Source organism: Calliopsis andreniformis, chromosome 4, assembly GCF_051401765.1.
Source record: "Calliopsis andreniformis isolate RMS-2024a chromosome 4, iyCalAndr_principal, whole genome shotgun sequence".
In the NCBI taxonomy this organism is placed as follows: domain Eukaryota; kingdom Metazoa; phylum Arthropoda; class Insecta; order Hymenoptera; family Andrenidae; genus Calliopsis; species Calliopsis andreniformis.
The window spans coordinates 13,158,554-13,178,363 of NC_135065.1; the positions used below are offsets into that span (position 1 = coordinate 13,158,554).

General features: G+C 39.7%; 2 protein-coding genes across 5 annotated transcripts; one reads left to right on the plus strand and one right to left on the minus strand.

Moving 5' to 3' along the window:
- Positions 1–295: 295 nt before the first annotated feature.
- Positions 296–11,822, minus strand: LOC143178574 (calcium release-activated calcium channel protein 1). 4 transcript variants are annotated; one of them, XM_076377311.1, is made up of 5 exons: positions 11,688–11,822; positions 2,968–3,161; positions 1,736–1,873; positions 1,102–1,230; positions 296–1,025 (listed from the first exon to the last, which is right to left on the minus strand). In XM_076377311.1, the coding sequence occupies exons 1-5, from the start codon at positions 11,770–11,772 to the stop codon at positions 498–500; spliced, it is 1,074 nt and encodes a 357-aa protein (XP_076233426.1). In that variant the 5' UTR covers positions 11,773–11,822; the 3' UTR covers positions 296–497. The 4 variants fall into 4 exon arrangements, with proteins under 4 accessions (XP_076233426.1, XP_076233428.1, XP_076233427.1 ...); XM_076377313.1 differs by lacking the exon at positions 11,688–11,822 and adding an exon at positions 10,525–10,664; XM_076377312.1 differs by lacking the exon at positions 11,688–11,822 and adding an exon at positions 5,081–5,222.
- Positions 11,823–11,888: 66 nt separating this feature from the next.
- Positions 11,889–19,610, plus strand: LOC143178573 (SEC14-like protein 2). The gene is made up of 12 exons (XM_076377310.1): positions 11,889–12,268; positions 12,347–12,689; positions 13,204–13,461; positions 16,325–16,394; positions 16,996–17,039; positions 17,907–18,024; positions 18,103–18,312; positions 18,551–18,631; positions 18,695–18,894; positions 18,978–19,123; positions 19,181–19,332; positions 19,397–19,610. The coding sequence occupies exons 3-12, from the start codon at positions 13,411–13,413 to the stop codon at positions 19,507–19,509; spliced, it is 1,185 nt and encodes a 394-aa protein (XP_076233425.1). The 5' UTR covers positions 11,889–12,268; positions 12,347–12,689; positions 13,204–13,410; the 3' UTR covers positions 19,510–19,610.
- The last annotated feature ends 200 nt before the right edge of the window (positions 19,611–19,810 follow it).

Genomic DNA, 19,810 nt, shown 5'->3' on the forward strand with positions numbered 1-19,810 from the left:
CACTCGACAAAGCATAAATTTCTATTCATGAGTTCTCGTGTTGTGCGTAATAAACCTGCCGCGTATCGTTACTATTACAATTAAGTCGCTACGCAAGAAAGGGAATGTTTCAGAGCTTTTCGGTCGAACATTGTTTCCTTCTGGTAACTGTGTACAATTTATCGCGGAGAAACTAGGGAATAATAGTAGGTTTCTGAATGGAACAGGTGTCCCATTCCAAAACTGTACGCACGCGAGTTTCAAAGTCGCGAAAAACAAAAGAAGCAAAGTCTTTCTTCTCACTTTACAGGAGCATATAGAACCTACTTATACAAGACAGTCACTTTTGGTATTCTTGAGACAATTGCAGAACAATTGTTTTGGCTTTGTGTTCCTTTAGCTGCTTTAATATTTACAAACATTTAGCAGCTGTGTCAATGGAGATTCACCACTTCCTCTACATGAGGCTATCACATTTGAACGGTAACTTTGGCCACAAAGCTAGGCTTTCACTGTGTTCAGACCATGTGCGTGCCACCAGTCTGTAACAGATTCACACCGTTTCTGCCTTCCACGTCGGTTGACTCGATTTGCTCTTTCAGTAACTCCAGCTCCCGGATGCCAGACACGGTAACCTCGTACTTATGAGCAACTAGACTGCGATAGAAATGTATGGCGAATGCGAGGAAGATGATTAACACTGGTATCAACACTATGCAGGCAGACCAAGCAGCAACTTGGGAAAAATCGTAGAACTTAACCCAGCAAAGTATGGCAATTTCCAGTAGAAACAGCAGCAGTCCTAGTAACGTGGAGAATGCCCATGCCACTTCAATGTACCAATGCAAGCGTTCATGCGGCGACTCGTGCACCAAACTTATACTGTGCAGGTTGCAGACTGCTTCTATGTTTGGCAAGATACACGTCGATATCATCAGAGCTAGCATATGAACTGCCACTAGCAATGTTGTACAGACAGCAAAGGCAATCAGCATCTCTGAGGGGACTTTTGTCTCAGAACTCAGCTGCACTTCTACCATAGCAACCTGAAACAACAAAATATATCGTAAGACTACTTTTTCTTCTTTCCTCGAGGCAATAATGTATGAAAATAATGCATACCATGGCAAAACCAGAAAGTAGGGCAGACGTTTTGCTTGATGCTTTCAGTTTCGCCCGGCTGAGCTGTAGTTTTCTCCAGGAGAGATAACCCGGCGTGTGAAGGCCATCTCCCGACTGCGACATCTTTGACTGACGAACAGAAAGAGCAGAATGAGGCAAGTTACTCGAAGGCGTACAGGGAACTGATGAAAAGCAGCCGATCGGAGCACGTTCAACCGAAACGATAGTCGCTAGCTCGTGACAGCGCGCCTCGACTTCCCGCGAGCGCAGTAGCCAATTATGCGATCCAATTTAAACTTCACTGATTCAGATTATCAAGCGATGCAATACGATAACGCTGATTAATCGTAGTAACGCATGAGCTCGACGAAACAATTTCCGAGAGGTTTCAGGTTGCTCAAAATTATGGGATATCAAATCAAAAGGTATACATAATATAAAATAATGTATTAAAAATTGTATGCCAGTGTATTGCTGAATGTAAGTGTAATTCTAAGCTCTTTCTTTTCAATTTGAGGGGCAGTGGTAGTCAAGGAAGACTGGGTTCAAATGATTACACACCTGGAGCTAATCAGCGTTTGGATAACTGGCGCTCAAACGTTGTTACAAACACGTAAGAAAGTAAGACACGTACCGAGGTTGTGGAGGGTAACGAGTCGGTGTGCCAAACGGGAGTAGAACCCTGCCAAAAGTAGACCCGTGTAGGAGAGGAAAACCCAACTGGGTTGCTGAACACGAAACGAATCTCACGAACGATGGAATTAAACAAAACCTAGGAGGCAAATGAGGATCCAGTATCGATAGAGATCTCGACGAGGAGGAAGTCTTGCTGATGAGAGAAAACACAGAAAATCGAGTTATTCGAGAAGTAAGAACAACATAGCTGTAAATTATTAATGACTCGAGATGACGAGAATAATAAAATTTTCCTTTCGTTTTTATGCGATGGAAATTAATATAATTATACTTCTTCAGAGTATATGGCGTAGCTTTGCGCACAGGATACGCGATAAGTTGATTTCTCTGCACTGTGATTCACTCACGCAATAATGTTGAGCTGTTTGCGAACAACACTTCGCGTGTCAAGTTCCGTTCATACAAAGGTGTGAATATTTTCTACACACTGGTTTACGTAAGTCAAATTCGCTGAGATAGGAGTAGAACTTGTTAGAGCGAGAATAATTACCCAGCATATAATTGCAGCGACAGAGATCACACTAAATTATTAACAGAAAAGCGGTGGCACAGTTTCAATTAGTTATGTTCACGCCTGGTTGCCAAGGATTCTGGTGGGAGGATGAATATCCATGAAGTTCTGTGAACGAGAACCGCGTATGCGATTCTTCCGGGTCGTGATAACCGAGACACATAATCGGTATGTATGTATATTAGCAGTCAACTTTATATTACGCAATAGTAGACGCTACAAATAATTTAATATTTCATAGGTCAATCCTGAAGAAAACAAATTGGGTACTCTAGAGTTCGTGCAAAATCAACTAGTTGTTCAAGGCCACGAGAAGCTACTCCCACCTGTTCTCTTTTTTTTGCAAGATTCATAAACATTCCTTGTCTAATTTGCAAACAGATAAACGCCGTAGCGACTGCGAGTGCTATTGACACGATTGATAATCAAGGAAATATCCTTCAGAGACCTTTTGACTTTATTTATACTTGTAGTTAACAGCATCGTGTTTACATGTCTCCTAAAAGACGTTATAAAGTGTTAGAGGCTCTGGACACTGCATCAATTACGATATTAGTAACAGAGGACGACATAATGTAATGTTTAAGGTGATACTAGAGGGGATAAAGAGGAAACGAACCGTGGATAGATCAAAGGGAGACCATGGGGAGAGTACCGACCTGGCAGTCGTGAAATCGCTTGTGGAAGCAGTGGTTGTCAGCGTTGCGCAGCTGCGTGCGAGCCACGTGTACGTGGATCGGCAGTTGCGTGGAGGGGAGCACCGCGCCGCCTTCCGCGCCAAACACTGAATTCCGTCCAGTGCTTGTCGACCATATGGACATTAGGCTCGATTCCTGCGCGTTCCTGACCAGCGCTGCAACACATACACACATGAAATAGGACGTGACATTAGTCTCTGGAACATAGAGATTCTGGCAATCGATTCGCGAAAGGAAACGAGGACACGAGTGATCTCGATCAGGGTCAGGGGGATTCCTTGACCTGCATCAACTTCAAGTACTCTCCCAAGATGATCAGAGTTTTCCAGAGAAGACCGTGGTTATCCTCAGCACTTTCTTCATTGAACGAGGGAGAGAGATTCTATTTTACATATGAAGAACTGGTAACAAAAACGACCCTTTTCAATTTCTTTTTTTTTCTAGGGGAGCAAATGGTAAAATTTAACAAGGGCTATTTTTCTTATGAGTTCTTCATATGCTCAAGCGCTCAATCCCTACTGATTCGTCCTGGTAGGAAAAAGTAGACACGTGATTTCATTTGAACTATTCTCGCTATCACTTGTAACGATTAACGACAAGTGGCGAGACGATGACAGCGTTTGAACATAATGGGGGGGCGTTGCACGCACAGTGTTCTATTTCATTTGCGCGAATGATACGTTTCCCGCGGTCCCCGATTTAAACGGCTCTCGAATATCGCGGAGACATGCGGAAATAAAGCTCCTCTGGCGTCCACGGTTTCAAAACAAACATCGATCCGAGTGATTCATGAGTTTGTATTTTTGTTGAGATCATGGGTCATTGTACCGGGGGAAGTAGTCTTAGACACATCGTTTCTAAAAGTGAGACAGTATTTTAAAAGTTAAAATTATCTGTGTAGGCAGAATATGATGAAATTACATTTGCTAATAGTACGATATGGAAATCGAACCGTAGCCAACAATTTTAAACTCTGACTCAAATGGATTTCAGAAACTGGCGAGATGATGAGAAAACCAGTTTTTTGGTTTGCTATTCTGATCGATTTTTTGCTGGGCTCACAGTGGAGACTCTGGTTGGGTAACTTTTCAGTAGCAAAACGCAAAGAATGTTCCCTTTCAGTTATATTTCCTCCATGAAGTACACTTTGTAATCTTATCTACTTTGCGTTCTTTTTGAATTTATGAGAGCCGAGGGTAAGTCCATGAACAAACTGTTATTACTTTCAACAAAGACTGTGATATAAGTATTAAAATTAACGATTACACTAGCTTATGTGCGTAATCAGTACACATTGACGCAACATGCCTTGTCTTAATTGTCTATTCTCGGAAGAGCGCAAAAATAAATCAAATTTTAATTAGCCACGTTGCCACGATTCATAAATCATCGTGGACATAAACTAGACCGTGAGAATAGGTAAAAATAGGTTGAAAGTTATTTTTATACATATACAAAACAGATCCGCATTGTGAATGCACCTAGTGCGCGGCTCGACTTCCATTTTTCCACAAAATTCGGATCGTCGACATCACCGTCACGGTTGCAGCTAATGTCGTTTAGAGATACGTGCCAATATCACTAAAAATACAAGGGATCGCAGAACGCGTTAGAGGTCCCCGTGGCGGCTCGCGTACGAAATTAAATCGCAATTGAAAGCAACCGAGGAACGTGCGAGAGTCTTTTACCGGCAACGAAAAAGATTACGCTAATGTGACGTGTTTGGTGGTCGCGTCATTACGAAAACGAGGATAACAAATTGTTGGGGAGCCTTGCATGGTCACGTTTGTGTTTGTTAATAAACGCGATAAGGGAAAGACTCCTCTGTGAAATAATAACGTGAAGCATACATTCGACAGCGTTGCGTAAACATTAGACCTCTTGAAAATGGGCCTTAATGCAGCTGGAAGCATCGATGCGTTCTCGACAGAGTTTACAGATTTTGCTTGAAATCGGTAACTCAAACAGCTACCACTTTCGATGAGTAGCTATGGAGCGATAGCTAGACAGACGGCATGAAACAGAACGTGGCACAAGTAGTATCGGCATGTGACTGGAAAGCCGCAATATTTACCATTTTGAGGGCGCTGAGTGAAACAAGCGACAGAACGCGCGAACCCATGATGAAGACCCAAACACTGATCGCGGTTTGTGGAAGGGAGGAACTGTTAAAGCAGAGAGGAGACGTTTTTCACTGGATACGAGCAGAAACCCTCGTTAATCCAACATCTCGCGCTGTTGGAAGACCTGAATAACAAAACACTCCGCGTGGGACCGTGTTGCTTCGAATAACAGTGGCGAGAGACACAAGTGGACTGAATAAGACGCGGCGATTCAGTGGCAGCGAGTGGTAACGACCGGTGCCGATACCAGCCGACGATCACCGACCGCCTTCGACATATGTGGACAAGTTGGACCAAAAGACAGAATTTGCGATCAAATGATAGCGAATTAATTCCCTTTATCTTGAATACACTCCTTTTTTAAGGATACGTGATATACGCAGACTTAACATTCTGCATTTGGAATTCGATAACAGCTATTGACATTTTCTGAGGCTCAAATGGATTAACATTTTTGAGAATTTCAGGTTTTTATGAACCTTACTCCCTGAAAAAAATATTATTACTGTTACTACTCACTGGGGTTTGAAAATCATAATGATAATATGTATATAAGGACTTGTAAATTACTATCCTCGTGATGGTCATTGTTTTTAGCTTGAGGCTGCGAAGAGTGTCTCTGTAAACACGCGGTGCCTTCAAGTAACTTATTGAGACTTTTTTCTTTCGTTGACAAATATAAGATATTTTCTACTGCTTGCAGTGGTAATGTATACAGCATTGCCTCTTTTAAAATGGCTATTGCGAGAGACCTACGTACGTGCTGAATTCGAAGATTAGTGAAGACATGCGTCTAGAGTTCTTAAAACACTGTGAGTGTTTGTTATAGCGGATTACTATTCTTGATCTCCTGAATAAATCAGCGTTACGCGAACGAGACGCCTCATTAGTTACTGCGAGCAAGAAATGGCACATTCTCTCTTGTATTTCCAAATAGAAGATTATGTGGAATTTTCTTCGACGTGTATGTGTCTTTAACAGTGCGTTGTATCTCTGCAGGTGTCGGCGGAGATGAGTAACAGATAAAACTAGAAAAAGAATTCGAGTTGCGTGAAGATTTAAAATAAATATTTAAAATCAATTTCAAAGAAACGTGAGTAAAAATACAAGTCGGAGCGATTTTTCCAACAAAAACTCCAGTGGATACCTGTTCAATATTTTTCACATTAGTTCTCGGAATAACGTGACTACGAAATGTCGACTACGTAACTGTGGATATTTTCAAGGATAGGGCAGCATATAAATTAATGTTCACACGGAAATAAATTTATGGTTTTCCTGAACGAGTTTGTTGCAATCTGCCGCCCACTTTATGGGACACGAGTCATAAACAGATGATAAATTGGAATATGTCGGTTCCTTTAATACTTAATGGGTACCAATATAAGTAGGTAATTCCTGCGAAAGTAGAATAGGATCGTCGCAAAAACGGCACCGTCGCAGACGTAAGAATTTTCGCCAGGGCAAACCGGGACGCAAAGTGGTCGGCTCGTAGGTAATTTTACTTAGGCTTTTCCTCATGGCAATCGTCCAGTATCAAAGCGACGTGTCGTCGTCTGTTGCCGCAGTCATGGTCAGGGCACCCCTAGCCTACTTGCTAGTCGTGTCGTTTGGTCTATTTAAAACGTAGGACCTACGGTGAAAATTCGTAATCAGAAATCGCTAACTCATTTCTCATCGATCACCAGCATTACGTCTCATCGTGCGTAGTTGAACAGATAGTTTAGATCATAAGCCTCGGTTACATTCGCTACTGTTTCTTTTACTAATCTCGTGATCTTGTGTCAACAAGCTGTATGCTCGTGCCTACTGCGTATCTCGGAATCTGACGCATCTTTCGCGGAGAAAGCTTTCAAATATTCAAATTTGAAACCTGCACGTTTTTAAAAAATATAGTAGAGCTCATAAAGCAGCTTCAGACATTAAATCTCATTAAGGAATGAGTATTTCATTTGGGAAACTTTCTTCGTAAACATGATCTTCTCTGAAATCCACATTACTTTTTAAGGGGAGTATCTCCTTAAAATGAAACCATACTTTTATCTCGCATCTTAATGACTTCCAAGTCAGTCAACGGAATTATCAGAGCATCTAATTACGCCAATATTAAGAATTAAAGATGATGAAAAGAGTATATGGAATGTACGTTTTACAAGTCCGTTTTTACAAGAGCGTTTTGATACGCTCCAGAGGCTTAATTAATCCAGAATGTACGGTGAAGGAGTAAGTAAGATGCGCAACGAGATATAATCATCATGAATCGTATCGCATCGTTATTCATTACTCCCAGAGTAGCGTTGTCCTAGAATCTCAATTAAAAATGCTCATTCGCAAGATATCTTCAATGAATTTCCGCGTATGTTGGACAATGTTGACAGCACTTTTCAGGATTGCTATTGTTAAGATCAAAATGGACTCCATTATATAGGAAGATCGTCATTATCGGAATCTATGTTTCTGCAACCGGCTATTCTCTGTATCCTGTTATTACTTGCGATTTACAGTCGACTATATAACCTGCCTCGTACGTTTCATGATTTATGAGAAGAATAGAACTGATTCATGAGTTCTAAGGTCGAAGAATGGCTATTGCGATCACTGAAAATTTCAACCCAGAATTGTAACGAAGACTTGGCTTTGTCAGAGCGAAAGTATATATTAAAGTAAATAAGGACCTTGCAGCGATAACATGATAACGCAACAGGAAAAGTGTTTTTTTCCATTGCGCATTTTGTGCATTGTACCTTGAAAAATAAAGTATATGGACGCTCCAGTTGAGAAATTTTCGCATCGGCTCTACCCTAAGAAATGAATAAGAAAAAGAATAAGAAATTAAAATTCAGAATATTGTTCTATTAAAATAGAATATACGAATATTAGCTCACGGATACAAGTTCAATGAACCAATCACTTACAAGAACCGTTTTCTGCTCTCCGACGACTTTCCATTTTCATGGCCGCTACATGAACCGTTTAATAATAGTGCAACAACCTCCAACACACTGTTCAATCACCATAAAAAAACGCAACACCACGCTAGCAGTCCTCGCATCATCACCCTACAAAAAATTCGCTCTTCACTTTCCAGGAATATGTTCACACTATCCCAATGTCTCTCCCAATGAATTTGCGGTCGGAAACTGGAGCACGCGATCAAGATTCTCGTTTCTTGGCAGGCGACGATAACGCGAGAAAGCTGGACACGCGCGCATGCTTCGTCGCGAGTGCTAACGTTTGCCTCGATAGACGATATTTATTGTCCTCGATCACTGCGGTCGTTCCCCTCTCTCTCTCCAGAGGAATTTAAGAAAAACCCTTCGCGATCCACCGAGATGAGAGTGTAAAGAACACGCGAGAACGCCGGCGTTGCGTGGTTTCAGTGTGTTCAGCGGAGTACGGCGCGAAGTGGAGTGTCCCGTTCGAGGAAGGTCGAGAGAGAAAGGTGGCTCAGGAACCAGACACTCCTACTCGACAATTTCCTCTGGTCAACGTTTCCTGGTTATGGTTTTCCCGGAAACCCTGATTTGTCCGGAAAGTTTGGAACATTTTGTATGCTCGGCACGTGTGGCTTATAAGGGGGAGCAAATGTGGGACGTGTTCATAAGGCTGCAGACGTTGAAACGACGAAGAAAGTTCATATACAGGGTGTAAACAGCATACAAGTTGTATTTTAAATGGTTAATGATATCTGAAATTTTGCATATATATTGAAGAGTGAAAGTAGAGTGAAAAGGTCTTAAAATAGATTTTGCTGTATCTCTTACAGTACAACTTTTATAAAACTTTTTAAAATATTGCGACCTATATTATGTACACCCTGTATATAGAAATTTTTCAAATTTTAAATCTTGAAAGTCTTCTAAATTCTTGTTCCTAAAACAAAATAATCTTTTAGCAAATATACGCGAAAAAGGTTAATATAATAATTGAATTACCTCTATACCGTTAAAATTCAAATTTTCAAATTTTCAAATTTTCAAACTTTCAAATTTTCAAATATTCAAATTTTCAAATATTCAAATTTTTAAATCTTCAAATCTTCAATCCTGATTGGCCAATAATAAGAGACTATAAATCAATAGCCGCTATTTGGAATCTTATAGATTAGTATCTTGAAATTTTGAGAAGTGTAAAGTATTCTATATCTAAAGAATGAGCGTTATTTCATATACGTATCTTCACGAACTTTCTTCATTTTACCGTCTGTTATTGATCCCAGTAACATGTCCCACATTTTATCTAGCACTCTCCATATAGTGCTCCAATACTTGAACCCGTTTCATCGAGAACTTCAATATTTGATTACAATACTGGCAATCAATGGGTACTCAGTGTTCTACTATTGTGGCTATTGTAAAACTGTTCCGCTTTTTTTCTATCGGTTTGATAGTTCGGTATTATGGTTTTTATCATAAATAAATCATTCATATCTATTGTAAGTGCACCGTAAGAATCATTCTATCAGGTCATTGCCTTCAATCCATAAACATAAACGAGCACAGATTCATTTCCGCGTAGAACCTTGACTCAATTTTCTTTGCTTAAAGGCACAACTTCCTTACGTAATTAAGAGTCAGTATGGCTTCCCCTCGACCAATTTTACGCTCGACGAATTTCAAGTTAAAAATAGTTTCGCAGTAAATTTTTCCAGGAGCGCAGAACAAGCATATGTCCCATTTGCTTGAATAACTTCACTGTATATATTTGAAGGTTTTCAGATAAATGAAATGGTGTGCACTAAGGCCCTAGATGTGCAACAAACATTAAACATTGTGATCGAAGCCCAACAGACTTAAGATAATATTAATTAAACGAGTCACGAACGGAAGACCGTGTTCACAGATCATCGAATAAACATAAGCTGACGAGGTAACGAAAGTACGTGACGCAATCAATCCACAAATCAGACTACTATGACACTACTATATCGTAATTTAACAAACGAATTCGTAAATTATTTCAAATCTGTCACAAAATGTTAATCTTCCCGCTCGAAATATGTAACCAAGTTATCTGCGAATCTACTGTTAAAAGAGAACAGAAACAAGAAACAATACACATGATAGAAAAAAAAACTGTCACAGTGAAAGAATGACAAAGCAAAGTCTTACTCATGCCACCAAACTAAAGCCTGAGCTTCGTGAATACATTTGTGTGTAATTCGAACCTCAAAAATTATACAAATAGTTTTCTAAAGAAGAGGAAGCAACAGACGAGGTTTTCATGCATATCCAATTACTGACAGTGATAAATTCTCACTTCTTTCATTCATCTTTCAATCTCTTAACACAAAATAGTCCCAAGTAACAGTTAGGTGATTGTTCAAAGGAAAAGGAACTTTCTTCAAGCTTCCATACGTCGTTGAAAGGAAAGAATAATTTATAAAATCACTCACTCGACACGTCCTCGATACACGAAGGACCTGCTCAACTTTGATATCCTCGAATCGACTCCGTTTGTGGTTCTTTTTCGAAATTTGTGCCGGCACGGGACGCCGATAACGTATCCCTCGCAACAGAACTGCATTCTTCGATGCAGCTGCAGTCAGCGGTCACGGTTGCATGAGCCACTGATTTTGCAAGCTGCTGAGCCACAGATTGATCGAAATTGTGATCACAGGCTAATCTAAATCGTCTATTCTTTAATAGAAAACCACAGACGAGATTCACGTTCGGCTTATCATTCTACGCCATGATTGAAGAACTGGAGGAAAGATCGATCGAGGTCCGATGCAGGTGACAGTCAATATTTGCTAGGTGATTGGGGAAGCCACCAATAGATGGCGTGGTTAGTGTCTCGAAACTGGCGGGATAATATCTTGTTTTAATTTCCTTTCTTGTATTTGTGTGTATGAACTAACAGGTAAAAGACTCTTTAATTTAATTTACAGTTATAATAAACAGGTGAAATGGATGGATGTTTACAGAAAAATGACTAATCGAGCTTTGGATATGGAAGCTGTGGTAAAAGGTAATTTATGTATCATTCAGGAACTGAAAATATTTCGTCTCAAAATTGTCTAATCGATATGTTCTATTAGTAGGGTTATGTACGCCAAACAAATTTTTTTATTTATCTCTCGATAAAGAAACAAGGAGATTTAGAAGAAACAGAACGCGTCTCAAGATTAACAAAAGCCAGAATCTTAGAGTCGATAAGATCATGAAGAATGCCAAAAAGAGATCAAACACAGATCTACGTTATTCTAATGCTAGGGGGCCGCTGGCTTTGAGAATAGAACTGTAGTTATATATAAAATAGAATTATGAACCTGACGCATAAAATAGCCGCCGGGACGCCCTTGAAAGCGCTATCGGCGAGTGATAAAAAAAGCCTCAAGCCTTCCTTCTTGGTTGGGTGAGTTGCATTTTTAGCGTAGTAATACCGACGCATAGGGAAAGACCAAAAAAACCGTAGGAAGAGGCAGCCAAAAAGTCTACGATTTACCCTGCATGTCTTTTCAATGAATAGAACCAGCGATACCATTGCATTAAAGCGCAACACATTTTTCAACGACTCAACATTGAGCAAACAATCATTTTCCACAGATCTACTCACGGATTCGCGCGCATTCCGCGTTGCCCCATCCCCTGTCGCGCAGCTCCCAATGTACGCTGCAGTCCGCGGAGGAGGAGGAGCTCATCCCGCTGAATATCTTGTTGATACGCGAGGAAGAAGATCGAGCTGATCTCCTGATCGATTTTCGCTCCCCTATGTTCGAACCTGGACACAGGCGATAGTGGTGGGGTGGCACCGCGGCGCCGACATCAGCGGTGAACAGAGCTGTGCCATTCTTTGGGCGCCTGATCAGCGCGTAGCATTCATTTTTGGCGAGGCACTGCCTCTCGATCTGGAGCGTGACCGCGGTAACCGCGACAGACACCTGTTGCCGCGATAAAGCACGGATCGTAAACCGTGCCTCGATTCTTTTGTTTGCGAAAAACAAATACAGTTGACGGTAGAGAAAATTCTTTTCTTTTTTAACCAGTAATATAATTCTATTGTTGAGCTGACTGACCGAAATGAAATATGTGGTAACAAGTAATTACTGTTGTATTAAATTAAGTAAGCAAGTAAGATAGGGTCCTGTGTATTGGATACTAAGATAATAGCTCCCTCTTAGAGAGGTTCTTCAAGAGGTAACTTCGCTTATCACTGGCCCAGAATTTTTTCTACCGTCGAGTGTATAACTACCGAGCCCACCGATTTGTTTCAAGTGAAGCGGCGGCTCGTCGGGACCACGGTCAGTTTGCGGAGTGAAACGACCGCGGACGGTCCTTCGATGCGGTGAAAGAGGCTCGGGACTTGCCGCGGCAAAATACTCTTTCGAGCAGAGGCGTTCTTTACGGTCAGTGCGCGCATCGTCCTGTCGCCGAAGCAACACAGTTGCAACACACTCTGTAGAAGAATTTATCGTGTTTGTTACTGGGGACTATTTTGTGTAATTAAATCGATTACATCGCGAGTGAACCGTGATTTTCATTTGTAAATCAGATTTGACGAGGAACAGTCATTTGAAGATCGTTGCCCCTCGACCACGGTTGAATTAAAGTCCCATGTGTAAGTAATCTTATTAAATAGACTCATATAAGCGTTCCAAAATTGTGGACAGGAATTTGTTTCGTTACTCGTGTCACTTGTCAACTAAGGGTGTCATGTACTGTGTACTTATCAGAGCGGCGCATGTAACACTGTCAATCCATTAATTGAAGGCCAGCAATCAGCTAAACTACCAGCTTTCAAACATACATTTATTACAACAGTTTTATTCTTATTTAATAGCGCCATTATTCCATCAAGTTTTTATCTAGATTTCTGGAACACGTAATTCGTGGCACGTAGAGTAATGCAAGCTGTCGAGGCGCAATGCCAGAATGCAACCTCAGTCAGCCGGCTAGCATAATAACGAGGTAGATTATCGTACGGCAATGGGGAGATTATCAAGTTAAATCGGTAACGCTGTCAACGGGTCTCCTCATCGCTTTCGAAATCATTGTTGCTATTGTGACCAAAGTGCCGCAATGAACGGCAAATCGGATTTGCTCTTTCTTACTCTCTTTTTTTTTCTTTTTAGAGGATCAAAAAAGTGAAGGAGAAAAGGTTCACGCGAGACAGTGCTTCGAGCGTGAAAGAAGTACGACGTAAACCTGATATTTGGCCGATTGGGAACTGCGAAATCGGAGACCGTCAGCAGCGAGTTGGAACGCGCGGTTACGGGAGTGCAGCGACAGATACATAGGAAGAACGATCGATATCGAACCGTTCAAAAAGAAAAAGAAGCATGTCGAAGTCGCTGAATCTGGCGGACGATCAGCGGTTCGCGTTGATGAAAGTAAGTCCTCGAGATTGGACAGTTTTTGCCTCCGTTTCTTTTTAAATATTTATATGGTACGCACGGATATAGTGTAATACAGAAATATGTATAGATTTGATTGCTGAAAGGTTTAATATTAATCAGCAGTAACTTAAAAATTCATGAGGTCGAGGGAGAGATCATGGTCAATCATTGATTGAGGGAAAATACTTTGTTCAGAGCTTCACGACTCAAATAACCGAGGAAGATACGTACAACAATTAACAGAACACATATAAAAATCGTAATTCATGACTTGTTGATAGATACACTACTCAAGACAATGTAATCGCTCTTAAAGTGTATGCAGCTTTAGCATGGTAGTAATCTTTTTACATGGATTATCGGTAAGAAAATTTTATAGTAAACAAATGGATAATATCTCCGCCACTCTAGCTGAGGGCCAAGATTCTCAAATCGCCCTCGTTTCTTTCTTCAATTCTGGAGTTTCACGCGAGTCCCAAATATCTTTCATAGACTTTCTTTGCTCTGGACGCAATAAATTGTCCCCTCGAAAAACGAGTTTACACTAAAATTATTCGACCAGCGTTCAGCTTCTTTCGCAATCCACTGCGCGGGAACCTAAACGATCAGTAACTCTGCGCCCGTTTCGAGAACAGGCATGCGAGTCTTGGAAGCTAGTAAACAGCACAGAATCACATTACGCCATGGGCATCTAGATTACCTACGAGTAATTTGAATAAACTATGCGAACAGTGGTAAGGGAATATAGTTTGCATAATAAATTTCAATGAATACTAACTCCTCAATGAACATCCACAGAATCTAAGAAGCGAATTTATGCTAGGAGCATAGAAAAACAATACCACAGGAAATCGATCGAGATATTTAGTATCTCGGGAAACTTCGTCCTTGATGAGTATTGTGAGCAGCAAGAAACGTGGAAGATTCCATTTTACGTAGTGCGTATGAGGAAATTTACAATCAATGTCAGACGTGCCTCGATTTTCTATATCATTACTTCAGAAAGTTTCCCTTTTTTCTAGTCAAATCCTCGTCGTCAGCAGGCAATTTGCACATTAGTACCCAAGATCCTCTCAATTAGAAAAGTTCTTCCTGCAGCAAGCTTCACTGAGCCTCGAATTACCATTTTTAACGCAGTCTTCGTCGGCATCATGCCAGTCATATCGCGAAGATTTCTCCTAATGAAAATCGCTTTATCGCGTTATAGAGAATCGTACAGCACCTTTCGTTTTCGCCACACGATTTCTTCCTCGAAGCTACATCTGTTCGCGCTTCACTTCCGGTTCCCTCTTCGTCTCTGCACGAAACGTAATTCTCTAAGAAATTCTCACTTGTTGTTCGACTAGCGGGAACCGTTTCTGGGAGAAAAACGGCACTTTCTTCACACTGGCACATTTAATCGTGATAGGAGCGTGTAGCAAGTCGTACAGGAATTTCGTCGAACTTGTTAGATGATATTAGACTGCCTGAGACCTACTCTGTGGTAGATGTTAGGACAATTATTGGTGAAAGCCCTTGGGAAAGTAAAATGTTTCAGAAAATGATGAGACTTTCAAAGCCTGGATGGAACACGAACACGAGGAATGTTTAATGCGTGATATTAAGCATGTGCATTTTTCAGCAGCTTGATTAACATTACAAAGCGTTGGTCGAGCGTCAGCAAAGGCATATAATTGACCTTTGTCTACGATAATAATAAAGAAGTTTCAGTTTATACTATAATTGATTAATCAAGATCAAAGATCGTAAATAAAAACACAGGTACTCAGTACTTAAGATCGTCATGTCATCGATTATAAGCAAAAGGAACTTTCCTCTCAGAAATATGTGGGTTACTCTTTTCTTAGAAACACAGGTATAATTCTGTAAATATTATTTTCAGATTTCTTCAACGAAGGATATAAATTTAGTCGAATTGTTAAGTCGCCTTATCTCTGAATGGGAGTAATTATCCCAGTAACAAAAGCCACGTGAATAGCTCGTACCCAATAGGCACATGGCATGATACCGTGGATCGTGCAATATCGCGAGAATTTTAAAGGGAAAAGAACCGGTTCAGTTGTAGTGAAGTAATCGCTGCTTATATATTGGTACGTTCTTCTCACCTTTATATTTTTACCAGGTGTTTTTTTCTTTGCCCGTTGCTTTCAACCGTATGCATTAGGTTTTCGCAACAGGCGAATTAGCGTTGCACCCAGTCGTGTTTGGGGAAGTGGAACGAGTCGAAATTGCGATAGGCGACAAGTGAAATGAATAGGAAAAAAAAAGGAGAAATGTTCTGGGCAGTTAGAGGCAGTAATGGTAAACAAAAGAAAAGCGTAGATTAGCTGACCACAAGAAGTGAATTGTTTTTGCATTGTCCTGATGTTTTGGTAGACTTCGAGATATCGTTCGCTGGTATTTTGGGTAAGGGTAACCGGATTGGTTTGACCTGGCGAAAAATTTACGTGAAAGTAAAGGCAGGTGATTTTGCAAACCTCGCGGCATAAAATGGGGCGAACATTTTTACCGTAAGAACCATCGAAAGACTTCGAGGAAAAAACGTTGCTTCCGCTTAGTCGTAGAGCAGTACTTTAGCACTGCTGCACTATCACCACTCTGTAGCTATGTATTTCCTAGCTTCTGTGTTTATCATTTTTTTTATTTTCTTTGGGAGATTATATTAAGTAACATGCTATCACAGTATACAAGAGGAAGCTTTATTGATAACATAGGATTAATTCTCATTTAAAGGACTTTACTTTTAATGCTAGATAACATTCGATGTTGTTCCTATCTTATCTATCAAGAGATGCTTGTGTAAGAATAATAGTAACAAATTATTTCAATGACTGATTCATATTAATTTGTGTTTCAGTTTAGGCGATCGGTTCAAAACATTCTACAACCGCATCACGACGATCACTTTCTACTGCGTTGGCTCCGAGGTATGAATTCGTGAAATTTGTCGTAACCCATATAATTTCTCGATGCGTAAACGAGTAACGGGCTCTCGAAAGAAGGATCGATCATTCATTTTTAAAGCTAAGCTTATGGACTTTATTGCAACGTGTATTCATTTTTTCACTGATAAGTCACGTTCTTTGTTGCATTCGTGAATCGACACTGATGCGTCAGGATTACAAAGTCGACGATAGAATCAATCTTTACTTTCTCAAAATGACAAAGGTGATTAAGTAAAAAGTTATTATGAATAATATTTCAAGAGCACAGGTGCCTGCAACGATATCCTCAGCTCAAAGTTTCTTTAGCTTTAGAAACATAACATAACAATCTGACATTTGCGCTATATTGTTTATCCCCTATGAATATTTATCCATAATTAACTGTAATAGAGAGCTATTAGTTAATTACATATTTGTTGTGACACTAGTTCGAATGACTTGAAGAAACTCGTTATGTAATGATGAATAATATGTCACGATCTATATGAGCGTATTCTATGCAGAACAAAAAAAGATATTTTAGTGGAATAAATTCTGTCATCGATGAATTTCTTCATTTAGTAAAAGGTGGTGTATTTTTTAGCCAGAAAATGGGACCCAGCCGCTGCGGAGAAGATGCTACGGGACGTGAGTATGCCTTCAAATGCTAGTCGTGCATTCGATTTCAAATGCTTTGCTTCTGATTTCATGATAATTACGTAGGAAAGATATCCATAGTATGCGCTGGGTTAAATGATCAAGTGCTAGAAGGATTAGGCATATGACAAAAGGCATTTGTTACTTAGCTTCTCTGTTTGACATTAATCTGCTATATTTTTGTGTTAAGCTGCTAATTGTTCTGTGTCAAAAGAGAAGAAAAACCGCACGTTCAGTTTACAGTTGTTAACACTGAAGAAGCCAGGAGAGAGTATCGTAAAATGAATTGTTTGGAATGTAAATAAGCGATGCAACGCTCCGTTATTTGTACATACACTGTTGGGCCAACTTTCGTTTCGAAGGCGGTTTTTCATCTGAAATCGCAAGAAACAACTTTCGAATATTTATTCAATATTGTTAATTTTACTTGGCTGGAAAGTGTGTTAATTCCCAATTTAAATTTGCTAAAATTAATGAGTAGTAATTTAAGAAGGAGAGTGACTAATTTCATTCGAAAATCAAGGGGTCTATTTTTGATTATCTCTCCTGCTTCTGCAGGTTGCAAAACAAGAAACTCGACGTAAAGCCATATCATTGTTGATTAATGATTCTCAAAAAGAATGAAGTACGCTATTCCTTCTCCTTCCACTTTTCTCTTTTTTCTCCTACAGAATTGCAACTGTATTAGCTGCAATCATGTTCCCTTTCTCTTCAGAAAGTACACTTCGAACTAAATTACACAACTCTGTGAATAATTATCCATTCAGGTCGGATTCAAAGCGATAATTTCATTACTCATTAATGTATTCAAGTATAACAGGTTTTAGCAATCACGATAACTTGTTATTGCTGTTGTAGTCCTTGGAATGGAGAAAACAATGGGATGTCGACAAGTTGTCAGAATGGGATCCGCCTCAGATCCTGAAAGAGTATCTACCTCACGGTCTTTGTGGTTTCGACAAAGATGGAGCGCCAGGTAAAGATCTCCTTTCATCAGAAAAAAGAATTAATCAATTCTCTTCAACGACAATAAATAAATCACTTGCACTTGCAGTAATCGTTGTATACTTTGATGCGCTCGACCTTTATGGCATTTTGCACGTCGTCTCACGGATGGACATGATCAAAATTACCATAAAAAGCTTGGAGGAGTATCTGAGAATCTGCCGCGAGCAGATGCAGAAATATGGTCCCAAAGCTGGGCAGGTGGTTGTAATTTTCGACATGCAGGGATTTAATTTAAGGCAGTACCTGTGGAGACCAGGTATAGTCGTGTCTTTACTTCGAGTAATTGGCAGTCTTATGTAATATTCCCTTTCAAAAAGAATCTCTGCGCTCACTGCGTTACATAGAAATTGTTTTTGGGCGATTGACCCATAAAAACAGAATGTTTTAACGAGTGAAATGATTACATAAGATAAGGGAATTTTTTATATCGGAAATTCACTCTACACATCAAGTTAGATGGAATGCTTTTACTTCAACTTCACTTCACTTTTCAGCCGGGGAAGTCGTCATCACCTTAATTCAAATGTACGAGGCTAATTACCCGGAGATCTTAAAAACTTGTTACATCATTAATGGTAGGCTAGATTGTAAGGTATGTTATTGACGCACATCCTTTGATCACGGAATTTAATTTTTAGCTCCCAAAGTGTTCGCCTTTGCGTTCTCTGTCGCCAAGAAATTTATGAACGAGTACACATTATCGAAAATCCAAATATACAAAGCTGATCCAGTAAAGTGGCAAACAGCGATTTTCAATAATATTGAGAAGGATCAAGTGCCTGCTTTTTTTGGAGGTACCCTTAAGGATCCAGATGGCAATCCAAAATTGGGCACAAAGGTATCAAGTAGTTTCTTTTTATTAAGTATTTTATTTCTGTAAATTTTGAACTCTAATTAATAGAAGGTTTGGATTGTATTCAGATATGTCTAGGTGGCAAGGTTCCAAAAGAGATGTATGCAAGTAATATAGAGAAGGAAAAGCAGAATGATTTTACAACAGTGACGATAAAAAAGGGTGGGAAGTTAGAGCTTGACATGTCGACATCAGAAATGGGGTCTTTATTAAGGTGTGTAAATTATCCTCCGTGATTTAGTTTATTATTGATAATCGTCATTGCTCTTAGCTGGGAATTTCGGTCAGAGGATCATGACATTAAATTTGGTATCGTAATGAAAGATAATAACGGGACGAAGAAAGAAATTGTACCAATAAGACGAGTGGCCGCTCATCAGTTAGATGAAATTGGAATTTTAACTTGTGAAGTACCTGCCACATGTAAGTGAAGGTCGCATAGATTGGGAGAGTAAAATATTTTTATCTATAATTCTATTTGTTTTAGATTCACTTGTGTTTGATAACAGTTATAGTTTACTGAGAAATAAGAAAATTCATTATTCTGTGCGGGTCTTGCCGCCTACGGAATCGGAAGCAGTGACGCCAACTTCATCGTAATTTTGAAGCAAAAAGGATATGTTTGCTTCTTACAGATACATTCCGTGCAGCATTGTCAATGCATCACAAAGAAAAAAACTGTGCATCATTCGTTTTATTCATTCTAGATACAAACATTATTTAAATGCAATTTTATTTCCTTAGAGTAGAAAGTTTTATAAGTTTTATATAACTTATTTGCTCATGTGTAAGACCAAATTTTGTTAAAACTTATCTTTTTACTTGTACTAGTGCAATTATTGTTATAAGTACATATACATATATATATATATTTATAAAAAAAAATTGTAGGACTATTTGG